We start from the raw sequence: 14,269 nt of genomic DNA, 5'->3' as shown, positions 1-14,269 counted from the left end.
GCACACACGTAGGCTTATTTAACCTCACTACAATCCCGTAAAATATTATTAATTTCATTTTTACAGATGAGAATGAAGACTTAATGAGGTTATATACTTTGCTCAAGATCACACAGCTAATAAGCAGTACCATTGGTAATCAAATTTAGAAATGTTTGACACCCATTTTCCCCCCAAATTTAGGTTATATTTAGGTTGTATTTTATATGCTGCTATGCCGGATCTTGATGCATACAACTGAAGGAAATTCTAACTCTCTCTCCATTCTAGGTAGTCCTGTATACATCCATTGCTTTCACTAGTCTGTAAGCACTATGGAGCTCAAAACTCAGGACTTATTTATCGCTAAATGTCTCACAATACTTGGCAGAGAGTGTGCTCAAAACAGTGGCTGGTGGGCCACTTAATACCGTGTGATATTGGCACAGGTGTAGATGATAATCCCGGATAAAGACACAAACACAATCTTAAGGCAACATGTACATTTTGAGCCTTAACTTTTAGAGGAACTGTTTGATAGATTAGCCAGCAGACCTGAACAAACCCCACGACCACGACCGAAGCACAAGGACCCAGCTCCCTAAGCCCTGGGTGTGGTTGTCTGTGATCTACTTCATTGTCAGCCCCTTTCCTCCCTGGTGCCTCTTTGGCTGCTCTCTGCTCCCTGGCTTTGAACCTGTTGGCAGCCTCCAATAGCTCCTCTTCAAAGAGCCGAAGACAAGCCTGATGTTACAATTGCCTTGCTTAACTCCAGACAGGTTTCCCTTAATCATATTAAATTCAGGTGAACAAAGGGTATTTAGTCTGCGACAGAGCTGAACCGTATCTGGATATATATAAACATGAGAGTTAATCCTGTAAGAGCCACTACTTGCCAGCAACTGGAAAGATGTCAGCAGTGCCCTTGCTAAGGCAAGTTGGAGGGTGAAAGGCAGAAGAGATTTAACAAGATTGGTGCTGAGCATCTGGCCTCTGTATAAAGAGGGGAATGAAGATTGTGACTGGAATACATTAGAAGAAAAGCAAATGTTCTAGTCACATAAAATACGCATTAATAACATCAGTCTTTAATCTACCCCAGGGCCCTTTAGCTTGCCTTATTCACTGTTGACTTTCATCTTCCCTGCAAAGCCCCCTGCTAAAGGTCCCTTCCCAGATCAGCCTTAGGTCACGGGGGCAGAAATACTTTTGCTAAACAGATATGCAAGGCAGTAGCATGTGTGACTGGAGAACAGTGTGACAACATAATCCAGGCATGGACCGATGAGGTCAGTGTGGGGTGATATTGGTGTTTCCAGCATCTACTGAATCATCTGATGGGAGCAGCCATTGAAAAGAATAAATACAAACACATGCAACATACTGCCACAAAGACTGCGTGGCCCAGATCTGAGAAAAAGGATCCTATTTTGGTAGGATGGGGAAGTGGAGGGAACAATGACCTGGGCATCAGGGGGCCTCAGTTCCCTTCTTCTCCCTGCCCCTAGCTGAGTGGCTGTGTGACCTCATGTTGCCTGGCCTCTGAGAAACAAGGGCAACTGGTCCAGCTGGTATCTAAGGTCTTTTTTAGTTTCAAAGGTAAGGATTTGTCCTATGTAAGAGAGGTCTTATAAAAGTACATTACTATAAGACCACAACTGTGGGAGTCATTGTACTCTGAAACTCAATTTCCTTAAGTCACCTTGTGTAGAATGTTTTGCCTAACTTCTATGGATAAAGGCAAAGTGTGGGCAGGTGCATTAGACCAAAGGTTGAAATAAAACAGAATCAGAGAGAACACTCCTGCTCCAAACCATGACCAGAGAATTCCAATTACTCATGCGTCTTAAAGTCTTTGCAACGTGTGTAACAAGGAGAAATGACAGAATCCCAAAAGGTCCCAGTGATCTTGGGTCACGATTCCTGTTTCCCAACATGCTACTTACTTGCACACATCTCTTTTGCTCATGTTGTTCTTCTTGCCTGGAATATTTCCCCCATCTCTGCTTATCAAAATTCCACTTGTCTCAACTCGAAGACCTCCCAGATGGAATGAAAGGTCCTTGCACACTCTTGGGTTATCAGTTACAGCACTTATTTCATTCTACCTCCTATTACACTTCATATCCATTTAATTGTAATTATAAATTATAAGGCAGGGTATGGCAAGGACACACATTTCTCTGTGTGTCCCTGGGCCTGCTGGCATGTTGTAGGCACCCCCTCAATAACAGTTTCTGAGTTGAACTGAACAGGGATTTTCACGTTACCTGCTAACGTGACGGCAATGGAGACCGAGTCATATCCCAAGGCATTTGTGGCATTACAAGTGTAGAAACCCACATCAGCTTCCACTGGAGCCAGGATCTGTAAGGAATCATCTGGCTGTAGAAGAATCCTGGAGCAACAGAAAAGAAAGCAGACCCGGTCAGGTCACTTGACTCCTTTTTGGCATTCAATATTGGTAAAGTGGGAAGGAACCTCAGGGGACATTCAGAAGCCCGTTTAACAAGGACAAACCAGCCACAACGAAACTCCGGAACACAGGATCTCTTACCACTTGGACTGGTGTGATTGTGGAAGCAACATCAAATAAGGAGCTTTTTGATTGCTTAATGCTGCTTGTTGATTACTTGATCTAAATGCTACCAGTTGGAGCAGACAGCACACGTGCACTGAATACACATAACAAACATTGGGGTGAGAAGGGATGCTAGAGTGAATGGTGCAGATGGATTTGGAGAAGGCTTATTAAGGAAAAGGCAAAGTTATAAAGGAGGAGTGGGGCTTGGTTGGATGGTAGAAAGCAGGCAGAGTTTCTAGATATGGATAAAGGCATCTGTTAAAGCTTGGAGGTGGGAGAGAGGAAGCCAGGAATCAAATATTGATGAGAAGATCTTGATACGTACATTTGAAGGAAATTGTATGTGTAAATACCTCGCAATTCTAGGTAGTCATATATACGTTTATTACCTTTATTAATCTGTAAACGTTTTGTGGCACAAAACTCAGATCTTATGGTTTTATTTCCCATGATACTTGGCAGAGGGCCCTCTGTAGAGGAGGTGCCCAATAGAATGAAGGCAAAGCCTCTCCTTCAGGGTAAGGGTAAAGACAATTCTAGAATAATCACCATTTAGTTCAGACACATTGCTTTACCCGAAAGGAATTATAAGAATCAAACTGTGAGTGCCTATCATGAACTTCAAAACTCACTCAGATCTCAGTCGACTATTTTTTCTTTTTTAGATTTATGCCATTTCTAAGAACTATCTGCTACATTATGGTAGTTAAGCAGATTAATGACTAGTGATGTCTTGAAGCTGATGTCTTGGTGACCTGGTGAGGCTGATGATAACTGGAGTGTGTATGTGGAGCTGGGAATCTGGAGGGGCCAGGGCGGGCAGTTGGGGTGGACAGGATGGGAAGCTCAGAGATCCGGCGCCTGGACCTGGCAGGCCCTTAGGTCAATAAATCATTCAACAGCACAGAAATGATTTAGAGGTGGCTTGTGGGCTCCTAGAGTCAGTCATTTCCATCTTTGTGATTATTTCTATCTCACTAGTTTCAAAAGGCCCAAAGAACTGTTCACCTAATATCATGTTAACGTCCATCTGTAGAAGGCAAACAGGTAATGGGTCGTTTTTCAGGAAAGGGAAAAAAAAAAAAACCATGAAAAGGTCAGGAGAACTCACACGAGTTGGTGGTACAATTAAGACCAGGAGTCAGATCTCCTGCCCAACAACACCTTCTCCCCACTCTATAATTCTTTTCTTTCTTCACTATTTGTCTTGCTGGGTCCTCACCAGACTCTATGGTATTTGCAGTTTGGCACCACATCTAAGCAGCTGCTAATTATTCTGAGGTGGGTGCCGGCCTGGCAATGAATCAGGCCTCCTGAACTCTGCTTTTGGCCCTGGGCCTACTGTATTGCTTATTCTTACCTCCTGTCAGAGGAAAGGCAGGAAAGAGGAAAAGCAAAGTTTACATCAATCAATCTTCATTCTAGTTAGGTATGGGCAGTTCTGGTAAAAGTGGGGAAGGAAATAGAAAATCTTAGCTAAAGGGAAGTTTCTGGATGGTTGGTGTTTGATTCAGCGCCATTCCAGACCATCACTGCTATTACAGAGGACAGTCAAACTTTTGTGGCATTGAACTAGAGCTGAAGTTTTATGAGGGATGACAGAAAGGCTATGAGAGATGGTGACAGGATTCATCCACTCATTTACTCACTCACTCATCATCAAACGTTAGGTGTTTTCTCTCAAAGTGAAATAACTAAATGTTAGTTAATTTCAAAGAAGTTGAGAGAAAGATGACTATGTAATTTACTTATCTTTGGTAAGCCATACAATATTTAAGTAGTAATGTCACTGTTTTCTAAGGGAATCTTAACAAATGCAACATAGTATCATTGTTAAACCTCTTCAGGTCTTCAGACTGTTTTAGAATAAAAAAATTAAAAACTGACTTTATGATTTAAATCTTTATGATGTCCAAGGAACATGTATTCTCCATGACAATTTCCAAACAGGCAGAAGGAAAGCAGGCTTAATCAAATTTCAATAGAACTGAATACTCAGGATGATTGAACTTAGTAGATCATTATTCAGTTTTACCACACTCAAAAGGCAGGGATTAAAATTTGCTAAATTCTCAAGTCCATTGGGATAGTTGCCTCCCTTAAATTGGCACTGTCTCTTCTCTACAGAAAAGCACTCTTGAATTGGACATTCAGAGCAGGAGGCTAGAAGATGGATCTTCTGAACTTTATTTTGGTCCTGCTTTGATTTAAATAATCACCATTGGCAAATCCCTTCACCTTCCTGCATTTCAGGAATTTATCAACTTCTAAAACCCAGTCGAAGTATGTCTTCCTACCCAGCAGAGGGAACAAAAAATGAGGTTGATAAGGAATTCCCAGACCATCTTTTGGTATTTCCAATGACCCTTCCATTGGTAACGTTGGATACTCGGAATGGAGAATAATGTGAGGAAGGAGACGAGATGAGAAGATTGTGAGGAAGGAAGCGAGAGGGGCACACGACACTGGCCAATTTCCCCCGACAATTTATTAGATCCCCATATTTGGTCATTTTTTTCTCATAGACCTATTGCACTTGCCTGATCTCAGGCAGAAGTTGTCAACCCTACTCCCACATTGGGCCTGAACCACCTATTTTTTCAGGTGGGGGTTAGCTTCTGTAGCTGCAGCAGTTCCTCCAGGCGCTGGTCCTACTGAGTGAGCCATAACACTTTCTGCCTGTCTGAGGCCCGGAAAAGAACTCCCACAAAGTTGGTAAAGAGAAGGGAGGAGGACCCATCAGACCAGGCACAAAGCCATAAAGGTCTGAACTAGGATGGGAATAGCAGAAAAGGAAAGGAATCTAGATCCTGAGATTTAGCATTCTCATTTTCTTTTATTCCATAAACTGTGTATACAAAGATATAAAAGGTAAAGTATTTGCCTTCATAAAAACAGTTCTAAATATCATCTTAAGACAAAATCTACCTGGGACAAAAATCTGAATTTGTCATTTATTGCATATACTTATAAATTATTATATTCATAAAACTGAACTCTTTAGCTCAAGAGTACATAGTTATTTGGCAGCAGAGTTAGGATTTGAATAGGGTTTGTTGGTCCAGCACTTTTTTTCAATCTATCATGTCTTTAATAGGGGGTAGATGGGGGTTTGGAGGCTGCCACTAGGGGGAGCAATAGTTCTGGTGCGGGTTCCCATGCAGGGCTCTCTAGGAAACATGACAAGGCAAAGGAAAGGGCTTGCTGTGGAGAATGGGGTTTGCTTCAGTCTCTATCTAGCCTGGCATCTAGGGAGAGAGATTTCTGAAAAAAAAAAATATTATCTTTGTATGTCAGGCGTCTACTCTATTAATTTAACTTAATTTGTTAGTAGCTGATTTCTGTCAGCTTGTATTTAGGTTTCAAATTTGACAGGCCTGTTTTAGAAAGCCCAGGCACAGAAACACAGTGCTGCTTTCCAAGCAAAACCAGAAAGATTTCTCTGGGGTTGCTTTGGAATTTAAGGAATCAGAGGATGAGGGGACATGGAATGGGGGATAATTAAGACCTACATAGCAAATGGTCCTGTGGTCATATTAGGTATATTAATACTCGCTGCTTTCCTCCCATACCCACAGCCCATTTCCTTTTTGGTTTATTGGGCTAGAACTTATTGCTTTATTTCTTTGGTCATACTTTTAGTCAGAAAATGAAGGATGTGCTTTTCTGGTGGCCTTGACGTGTAAGCTTCTTTGTGACAGCATGTCTTCTCAAGCATTCTACCCCACTAAGTAAGGAGCAGTTGAGAGAGTACAAATAATTGTTTTAGTTACAGAAGTAAAACCCTCATCATACATGTGAATAAGATATGGACAAAGTGCTCACTTAGTAGTATACTACTAAGTACAAGCTCCTTGAGGTGAAGTTATCTCTTCTGCATTTGCAATGTACAGTGAGAAGGAGGCAGCTCTGGGTGTCTACAGGGAGGTCAGTAGCAATTCTGTGAGTGGGGTGGCATCATGATGCCTTCTGAATCCTTGACTCAACTGTGAACACCACTGTCTTGTGCACGTGACCTCCAAGACCAACATGTGAAGCTGCTGTGTGGAAGGGAGGGCTTCTCGACTTGCAGTCAAGAGACGTGGAGTCATGTGGTGGTCTTGGGAAAGCCTTTCAACTCCGTGAGCCTCTAAGTTCCTTCAGCAAATTGAGGATAACACCTCAGAGAGTTCTTGTGAGGATCAAATAAAGGAGTGAGCTTACTGTTTTTAAGTACTAACTATTTCTAAGAAAGAGTTTCTTACTGTTTTCTAAGTAAAAAGGCATCAGCTTAAACATCAGATACATCTAATAAATTAGTACTTTTCAAAGGTACAGCTGGTGGTAACCTACATTACATCTTGGAATTCCTCCTTGGAATTTCCAGTTATCAGAGGAAATTTCCAAGCTCTGGACACAAAAATACCCACCTGCTACATGGGCCATGATGTTGTACCATCTCAGGCCTCTCACCCTAACAAGTAAGCATTCTTTTTTTGTGTGTGTGTGTGTGTGTCTGAGGAAGACTAGCCCTGAGCTAACATCTGTCGCCAATCCTCCTCTTTTTGCTGAGGAAGATTGGCCCTGGGCTCACATCCATGCCCATCTTCCTCTATTTTATGTGGGACACCTGCCACAGCATGGTTTGATAAGCGATGTGTAGGGCTGTGCCCAGGATTCAAACCTGTGAACCCCGAGCTGCCAAAGCGGAGCACGTGAACGTAACCACTATGCCACTGGGCCGGCCCAACAAGTAAGCATTCTTAAACCCTTTTAGGCCTTAACACAGACTGGAAGCCAGAAATCATAAGTACATCCTTTCCTTTTAAAGGTTTCTCTTTAAAACCATATCTTCCTCATCTTTTCAAACTTACCTGCCCCACATCCCAACACAAACTTGTCGCTCCAGTCAAGATGGCCTCTTTGAGTCACCTTGTCATTAGCTTGGGGCTGAATGCATGTTCTTCCTCTTCCTGTCTATCCTTTGAAATTCTCCCCATCCCTTAAGAATGAGTTCATGTTCTACCTCCCGTGTTACCACAGTCCACAAGAATCCCTCCTTTTCCTGATCTTCCAGAATTGTTCTAAGTTGTACTACAAAGCCCTCTCCACTGCAGCGTCTCATTCCATCAGTTAGATTGTAAACTAATCCTTCAAGGGCTGGGACTCTTACTTCTTTCCTCATTCCCTCTTCAGTATTAGCATAGTGCTGGCATGCTGAATAAATACTCAATAAACACTTTGTTTAGTTACCTTCAGGGCAATGGAGCTGAAAACGATCATGCCGACCACACAGCACAGTGGTTAAGAGCACAGACTCCAGAGGCATCCTGCCTGGGTTCCAGCCCCAGCTGTACCACTTAGTAGTTTTGTAACCTTGGGCAAGTAATTTACTGAACTTCTCAGTAATTTCTCACTGAACAATTTCCTTATCTACAGAATGAGGAGAATTATAGCACCCATCTAGGGTTGTTGTGACTATTCTACATGAGTTCAGGTATTTAAAGAATATGGACAAGTGCCTCAGATAGAAAAAACTATGGAAGCACGGATTGTTATTATTTTGTTGTTAACATCACCATCACCACGATCATTCTCTCTTCATGCCTGAGCCTATGTATTCTGGATGTTGTGTGGAACTGTTTTGACATGGGTTAAATGACTGAGAAATGTCAGGCTTTCAAAGAAAAAAACATCAATCAGGGCTACGGGGAGGGAGCAAGGGGTTTGCTGTGTGAGAGCGCAGGAGTGAGCTGCCGTGTGTCTACCTCGGTGGTAGCACGGGGAAGGCAACGAGGAGCACGGGACTGAGGCCACCGGCACGTTGGGCTGGCTATGGCCTCAATTCTATTCTTGACTCAGGAATTTCTGAAGAAGGACAACTACTTATTTCCATAACTGTTTTAACACTATTAACCAAATACTGAAATCTTAGAACACTTGGAAAAAAAAAAAGCCAGAATCCTGCAATTGCAAGAAAAATATATAAATAATGAGACTAAAAGAACAAAAGTTGGAAAAAAGTGAGCTTAGAAGCACATAAGCAAAGGTAAAGGTGGCTGTGCAAAGACCATCAGCTCCAAACTCCTAAGAGGAGATGTTAAGAACTTTTCCTTACCCTGAAATGCAGATTTTTTTTTCTGCTTAAGGATTCCTTAGATTAGGATAATCAAATCTACCACAATGGAAGAATGAGAACTGATATTTATTAGACAAGTGTATAAACTTTATATAATTTTATTCTTACTATCATGTTTCTAGATTGATATTTTTATCCCATTTGAGAGCGGAAGCAAAAGCTCAGAGAAGTAACTTGCTCAGCGAGTGCATGGTGGAAGCAGGAATGGGGAATGACCTTTGACCTTTAAAAAAACTGACCATAGTCAGGAATCCACTGGGGCCTAATAGGAAGGCATGTGGTTTGGCTTCATTTTTGGTGGGGGGTAATTTGTGCCAAGGTTTGTAGTTACTCAGAGAAATGAACAATCACTAACAAGAATATTCTGGATTTTAAATAGCTGGAAGGCATGTGGTTTGGCCTCATTTATGGTGGGGGGTAATTTGCGCCAAGGTTTGTAGTTACTTAGGGAAATGGACAATCACTAACAAGAATATTCTAGATTTTAAATAGCTTGAAGCTAGAGGAAAAACAGAATGCTGTGAGAAGACCTCTTCTGTGAGCAAGAATTTTTTTCTGAAACCAAAAATTATAGTAGACGAGAGACTTGCAAAGGAGAGTTTTGTTTTGTACAAAACAAAACTTATTTTGGGGAACAGATTTGAGGTTCATGAAGAGTTTCATATCACCATTTGGCTAGGGCAACTTTTTTTTTTAACCTTTGCTGTTTTTAATGTAATTGCCAACCAAAAGTTAATGCCGGAAGCTTAATGATTGCTCCAGGTGGAAGTATAGAAAATATTTTTGGAATGGGAAAGGCCACCTGACCACACATTCCTAACCCTGTCCTAATACTTTTTGCCAAACTCTTCAGCGTCCTTCTCTTCAGAAATTCATGAAGTCTTGAATTTGCTAATACGTGTAGTTTTATCTGCTTACTGGGTAATTCATTTCAAGCTACAAACCTCTGCATGCAATGACTCTGACTGGATTTCCTATTCACCTGGCATAGGGATCATCAAACTGCAGTCGGCTGCCACCTGCTTTTGTGAGTAAAGTTTTATTGGAACACCGCCACACCAGTTAAAGTATTTCCTATGGCTGCTTTCATGCTATGGTGGCTGAGTTGAGTGGTTGAGACAGAGAGAGGATGGCCTACAAAGCTAAACTGTTTACTATCTGGCCCTTTACAAGAAAAATTTGCTGACCCTGACCTAGAACATGGAAGAATGTTCACTTCCAGTGTTTCAGTGCCTTCTTCATTTATCTAAAAATGTTAACCACTTTTTCAGAACTCTGCCATTTGCTAGGACCACTTTTCTAGGAAAAATAAGTTAACTGCTAAGGGGATCTTTTGAGACCCCCTACCCTTTTAAGGACTAAGCTTTACCTGTGCTGCCTGGTTGTCACTGATTGTCTCGTGTCCTCCGATGCTCTCTGTTGCCTGATTCATGGGGTCATTTCTGTGACCTTTGCATTGACCTTCAATACTCTTTTTTTTTTTTTTTGCTGAGGCTTATGTATTCGCTGGAATGGCTTCTTTTTCTCTGACTTGCTATGCTTACACTTTTCAACTGGGGAAAACATTTGTCATCCCCATTTCCTTTAGTTCTATAAAGGAAACAAGCCAAACCAAACTGAAACTGGTTTTTTCTTCCCTCCCTTATCTGCCCTGCCTCCAGTTTTTATATTATCTGCAAACTTGGAAACTGCATTTCATGTGCTTATGACTTTTACATACAGCATTATTCACAACTGTGGTTCTGAAATTGACCCTGGAGGCATTTCCCATCTGATTCTCTCTTCTCTTCTGAGAAGTTTCCATCTGTGGATACTCTATGTTGCCCAAGCTAAAGCCTTCCAAATACTCCTTAATTCCTCTCCTATTTAACACCACTTTGGAATGTTATCCAAAACTTTCTTGGAAGTATATGCGTATGGAGCATACGGATTTCTCTTTCCTACCAGACCGGAAGTGATAGCAAAAAATGTCAGTAGAACATAAGCACCCTTTCCTATTGCCTGGATTTAGGCTAATTCTCCATTACACTGCGTTTTCCTAGATATCTTTCTATCTCAACTCTTTGAGCAACTGCCTAGGTGTTCCTCAAAATAAGAGTACAGCTCATTATTTTGTGATGGCCTGGAAGATGGGATGATATATTAGCCCTATATCTAAATGCCAAAGATTACTGATACCAACAAATGAGAATCTATTGCGTGCTAGGCACTTGACAGATATTATTTCTGTTCTTCACACCTTTGCTATTCTGCAGGGCAGGTGTGATCATTTTAATTTAACAAATGAGAAAACCCAAGTTCAGAGATATTAAAGTGGACTCACGTGGACACTAAGTGTCAGAACTGGAATTCGAGCCTAAATTGCTCCGATTCTAGCTCTACTGCTCTTCTACCACCGTGGGCTGCCCTCTGTGCTAACTGACGTACCATCAAGTGGTTCCTCCTGACGAAAGGGGCGGTTAGCAATGACCAGCGTGAATCAGGCAGACCCAGGATAGAAAGAAAACCGGGACAGGCTTAGGGATTAAAAGGCAAAAACTCCTTAGCATTAGCCCTGTCTCTAGGATTCCACGTAGATGGAACATCACCTGTGAGCCACTTCTCCACCCCTAAGAAGGAATCAGTATTTTCTTCAAAGCATCTAGTTTCATATTATTCTTCATGGTCACCTGCATTCCTTAAATGCAATCTGAAAGGTTATGGGATTTTTTGAAAGGAATGTAGGATCATGACTTACATTAGCCGAGCTATGGGTAATATGTGACTTTCGGCTCACTCTTGGGCCAACAGTGTTGAATACAAGCAGGGACTTCCCTGCTAGTGGGGGGCTATCAGCAGTATTTAGATCTTTATGGCAGGATAGGATTAATCTTTATCCAGCTTTCCTTCCCAATTTGGTAATCCAATTTTGGAGAATCTGGCTGTTCTTTTCTGTAAGGAAGTCAGCAGTATCCTTACAGGTATTGTTTCTGCAGTTGGATTCAGACGTAGATGGTTCTGAACACACAGTCATGCATCGCTTAATGATGGGGATACATTCTGAGAAATGTGTTGTTAGACAATTGTGTTGTTGTGCAAACACCACAGAGCATTCGTACACAAATCTAGGCAGTATAGTCTACTACACACCTAGGCTATATAGTACTAATCTTGTGCGACCACCATCGTATATGTGGTCCATCATTGACTGAAATGCCATTATGCAATGCATGACTGCATATTTGTCCATCTTACGTGAGCCTCCTGGTATTAGACGTGGAGAAGAGCTATTTACAAGATTCTTCTTCTAGTGTTGCAGTCTATCCAAACACAAATTGGAATTAGCTTTTGCCTGAACCTCAACTCAAAATGTGGTGAAGAGTAGGCGGGCCCAGTAAGTGTTCAGTGTTTATACAGAGTAACTAAAAAGCAAGGAACAGTTTAGCTTCATCTTGCTTGTGGTCTAGGTCTCTAAACACACACATGCACAGGCCATCACCACTGTAAACAGTTAGAGACACAAACTCAGATGGAACAATTACAGTGTTTACTGAGTGCCTATTATGTACCTAGCATTGTGCATATTTATAGATGGGTATGTGTATGTAAAGGTAGAGCGACCAATAGAAGAAAAGGCTCTCCCTAAAACAGATGTGCCAAAATAAAAACAAGAGCCTCACAGACTGGAAGCCAGCTGGCTAGAAGATTGAATGTTAATTACGCTAGGTCTAGCTGATCCCAATGGGTTCTTTATAAAATATGGCAAATCCATGTATTCAATTAAGATTAAAATCAATAAAAAGTTGTCCCTGGAGCCAGACTCCCTTGGGCTCAAATCTCAGCTCCACTATTTATTCAATGTAAGACTTTGAGCAAGTTAATCTAACATCTCTGTGCTTCAATTTCAACATTTGTAAAATTGGGATAGTAACTTCAAAGGGTTACTGTAAGAATAATGAACACCAGTAAAACACTTAGAACAGTGCCTGGCTCAAAGCAAGGGCTCAATAAATGTTAGCAATGATGATGATTTCTCCACTGGCCTGGATGTGATGGGAGATAGGATGCCATAAGGTATTCACTCTCTGTACTCATTCACCCTACAGCAGTGCTTTTCAGATTGTACAGTTGTGTGCCACAGAACCTGGGGGTTCCCTGAAACTTCTCTAATGGAGAACACATGGGCAAGGCAGAAACGTTTAGTTGTAAGCAGGTACCACTCTGGAACTCTGCCATCATTACATACTAGAAACTGGAAGTCCAGATTATGCAAAACCATGCAGACTATAGTCTCTAGCAATTAGAAAACCTCCCTCCTAACCCTGGTGTCCATCATTCCTTCATTCATTCATTCATCAGTTGAGTGTCTATTATGTTCTTGTAACTGTGCAGGAAATAACGTACACTATTAAAATCTGCCCTTGAGGAAGACTAACATAATCCAGAAGGTAATGTAGAAAAACATATAGATAATTCTAACACACAGTGGTAGGGCGGGCTGAGATAGAGTATTATGTATGGGATACTAAGTGGGTTGTGGAGGCGGTCATCCTGGGTTCAAGTTCCAGCTCTATTACCCCAGCTCTACCTGGCCTTGAGGGGTAGGCTTCTTGTAAGGAAGGGTAGGATTAGTCAGACAAAGTGGGTCAGAAGGCCCCAGGCAAATTCATCAACAGCAAGTAACTGGGTGCTGCTGAAGGGCAGAGCTCATCGGGGTGAGATGGAGGGTATGGTAAGGATGAAGCCAGAGAGACGAGCAGATGTCAAATAATGAAAGGTGTTGCAAATCACGCTAAGGCATTTGGAACTTATCCTCAAGTGATGGCAAGCCATTAAAAGAATTTTAAGCAGGGGAGCAGTATGGACAGGTTTGCTAGAAAGATGCTCTGGTGGTAGCATGTTGAATGATCTAGAGCAGGAGGCAGTAAACTTTTTCTGTAATGGGACAGACAGTAAACATTTTAGGCTTTGACGGCCACCTATGGTCTCTGTTGTATATTCTACTTTTTGTTTGTTTGTTTTTAATAGCCCTTTAAAAATTTAAAAGCCATTCTTTTAATAACCCTTCAAATAACCTGGGTTCAAATCCCAAGCTCTACCACTTATTAAGTGAGAGACCTTGAGCAAGTTCATCTAACAGCTCTGGGCTCTATTTCAATGGCTCTTTTAATAACCCTTTAAAAGCCGTTCTTAATAACACTTTAAAAAATATAAAAGCCAGTAGCTGTAATTTGCTAACCCCTGGTCCAGAGAAGGCAAATATAGAGGTAAGAGGCTGCTGTACCCATCTAGAGTTGACAGAGGTAAACCAAAGTAGAGGCAGTGAGAACAGAGAACAATGGAGAAACGCAAGAGCCACTGAGGAGCTCGAACAGTCTAGAAGTATTTTGGCTTGGAAAGCTGGATGGATGGGGGTACTCTTTACCGAGATAGGGATTCAGGAGTTTAGCTTTAGATATATAAAGCTGACCTATTTGTGGGGCATCTGGGTAAGGCTGTCCAGTAGACAGTGTACATATGAATCAGAAGAGAGATTTGGTTTGCTGCTAGACGTTTGAGAATCATCTGCATTCAGGGGAATGCTGGAGCCTTGGAATCATTAGTGTATA

General features: G+C 41.7%; 1 protein-coding gene across 4 annotated transcripts in view; it reads right to left on the bottom strand.

The window, feature by feature from the left end:
- ADAMTSL1 (ADAMTS like 1) overlaps window positions 1–14,269 on the bottom strand; it is an 862,240-nt gene that overhangs the window by 89,036 nt on the left and 758,935 nt on the right. For all 4 annotated transcript variants that reach the window (XM_087444657.1, XM_087444659.1, XM_087444656.1 and 1 more), the window contains one exon: window positions 2,250–2,377. In XM_087444657.1, the coding sequence (XP_087300783.1) occupies window positions 2,250–2,377 (128 nt within the window). The remainder of the gene's footprint in view (window positions 1–2,249; window positions 2,378–14,269) is intronic.

The sequence above is a fragment of the Ceratotherium simum genome, chromosome 20, assembly GCF_057802395.1.
Source record: "Ceratotherium simum simum isolate JZ-2026a chromosome 20, ASM5780239v1, whole genome shotgun sequence".
NCBI classification, from domain to species: domain Eukaryota; kingdom Metazoa; phylum Chordata; class Mammalia; order Perissodactyla; family Rhinocerotidae; genus Ceratotherium; species Ceratotherium simum.
Note: the sequence above shows the minus strand (reverse complement) of the source record. Positions and strands in the feature narration are given on the sequence as shown.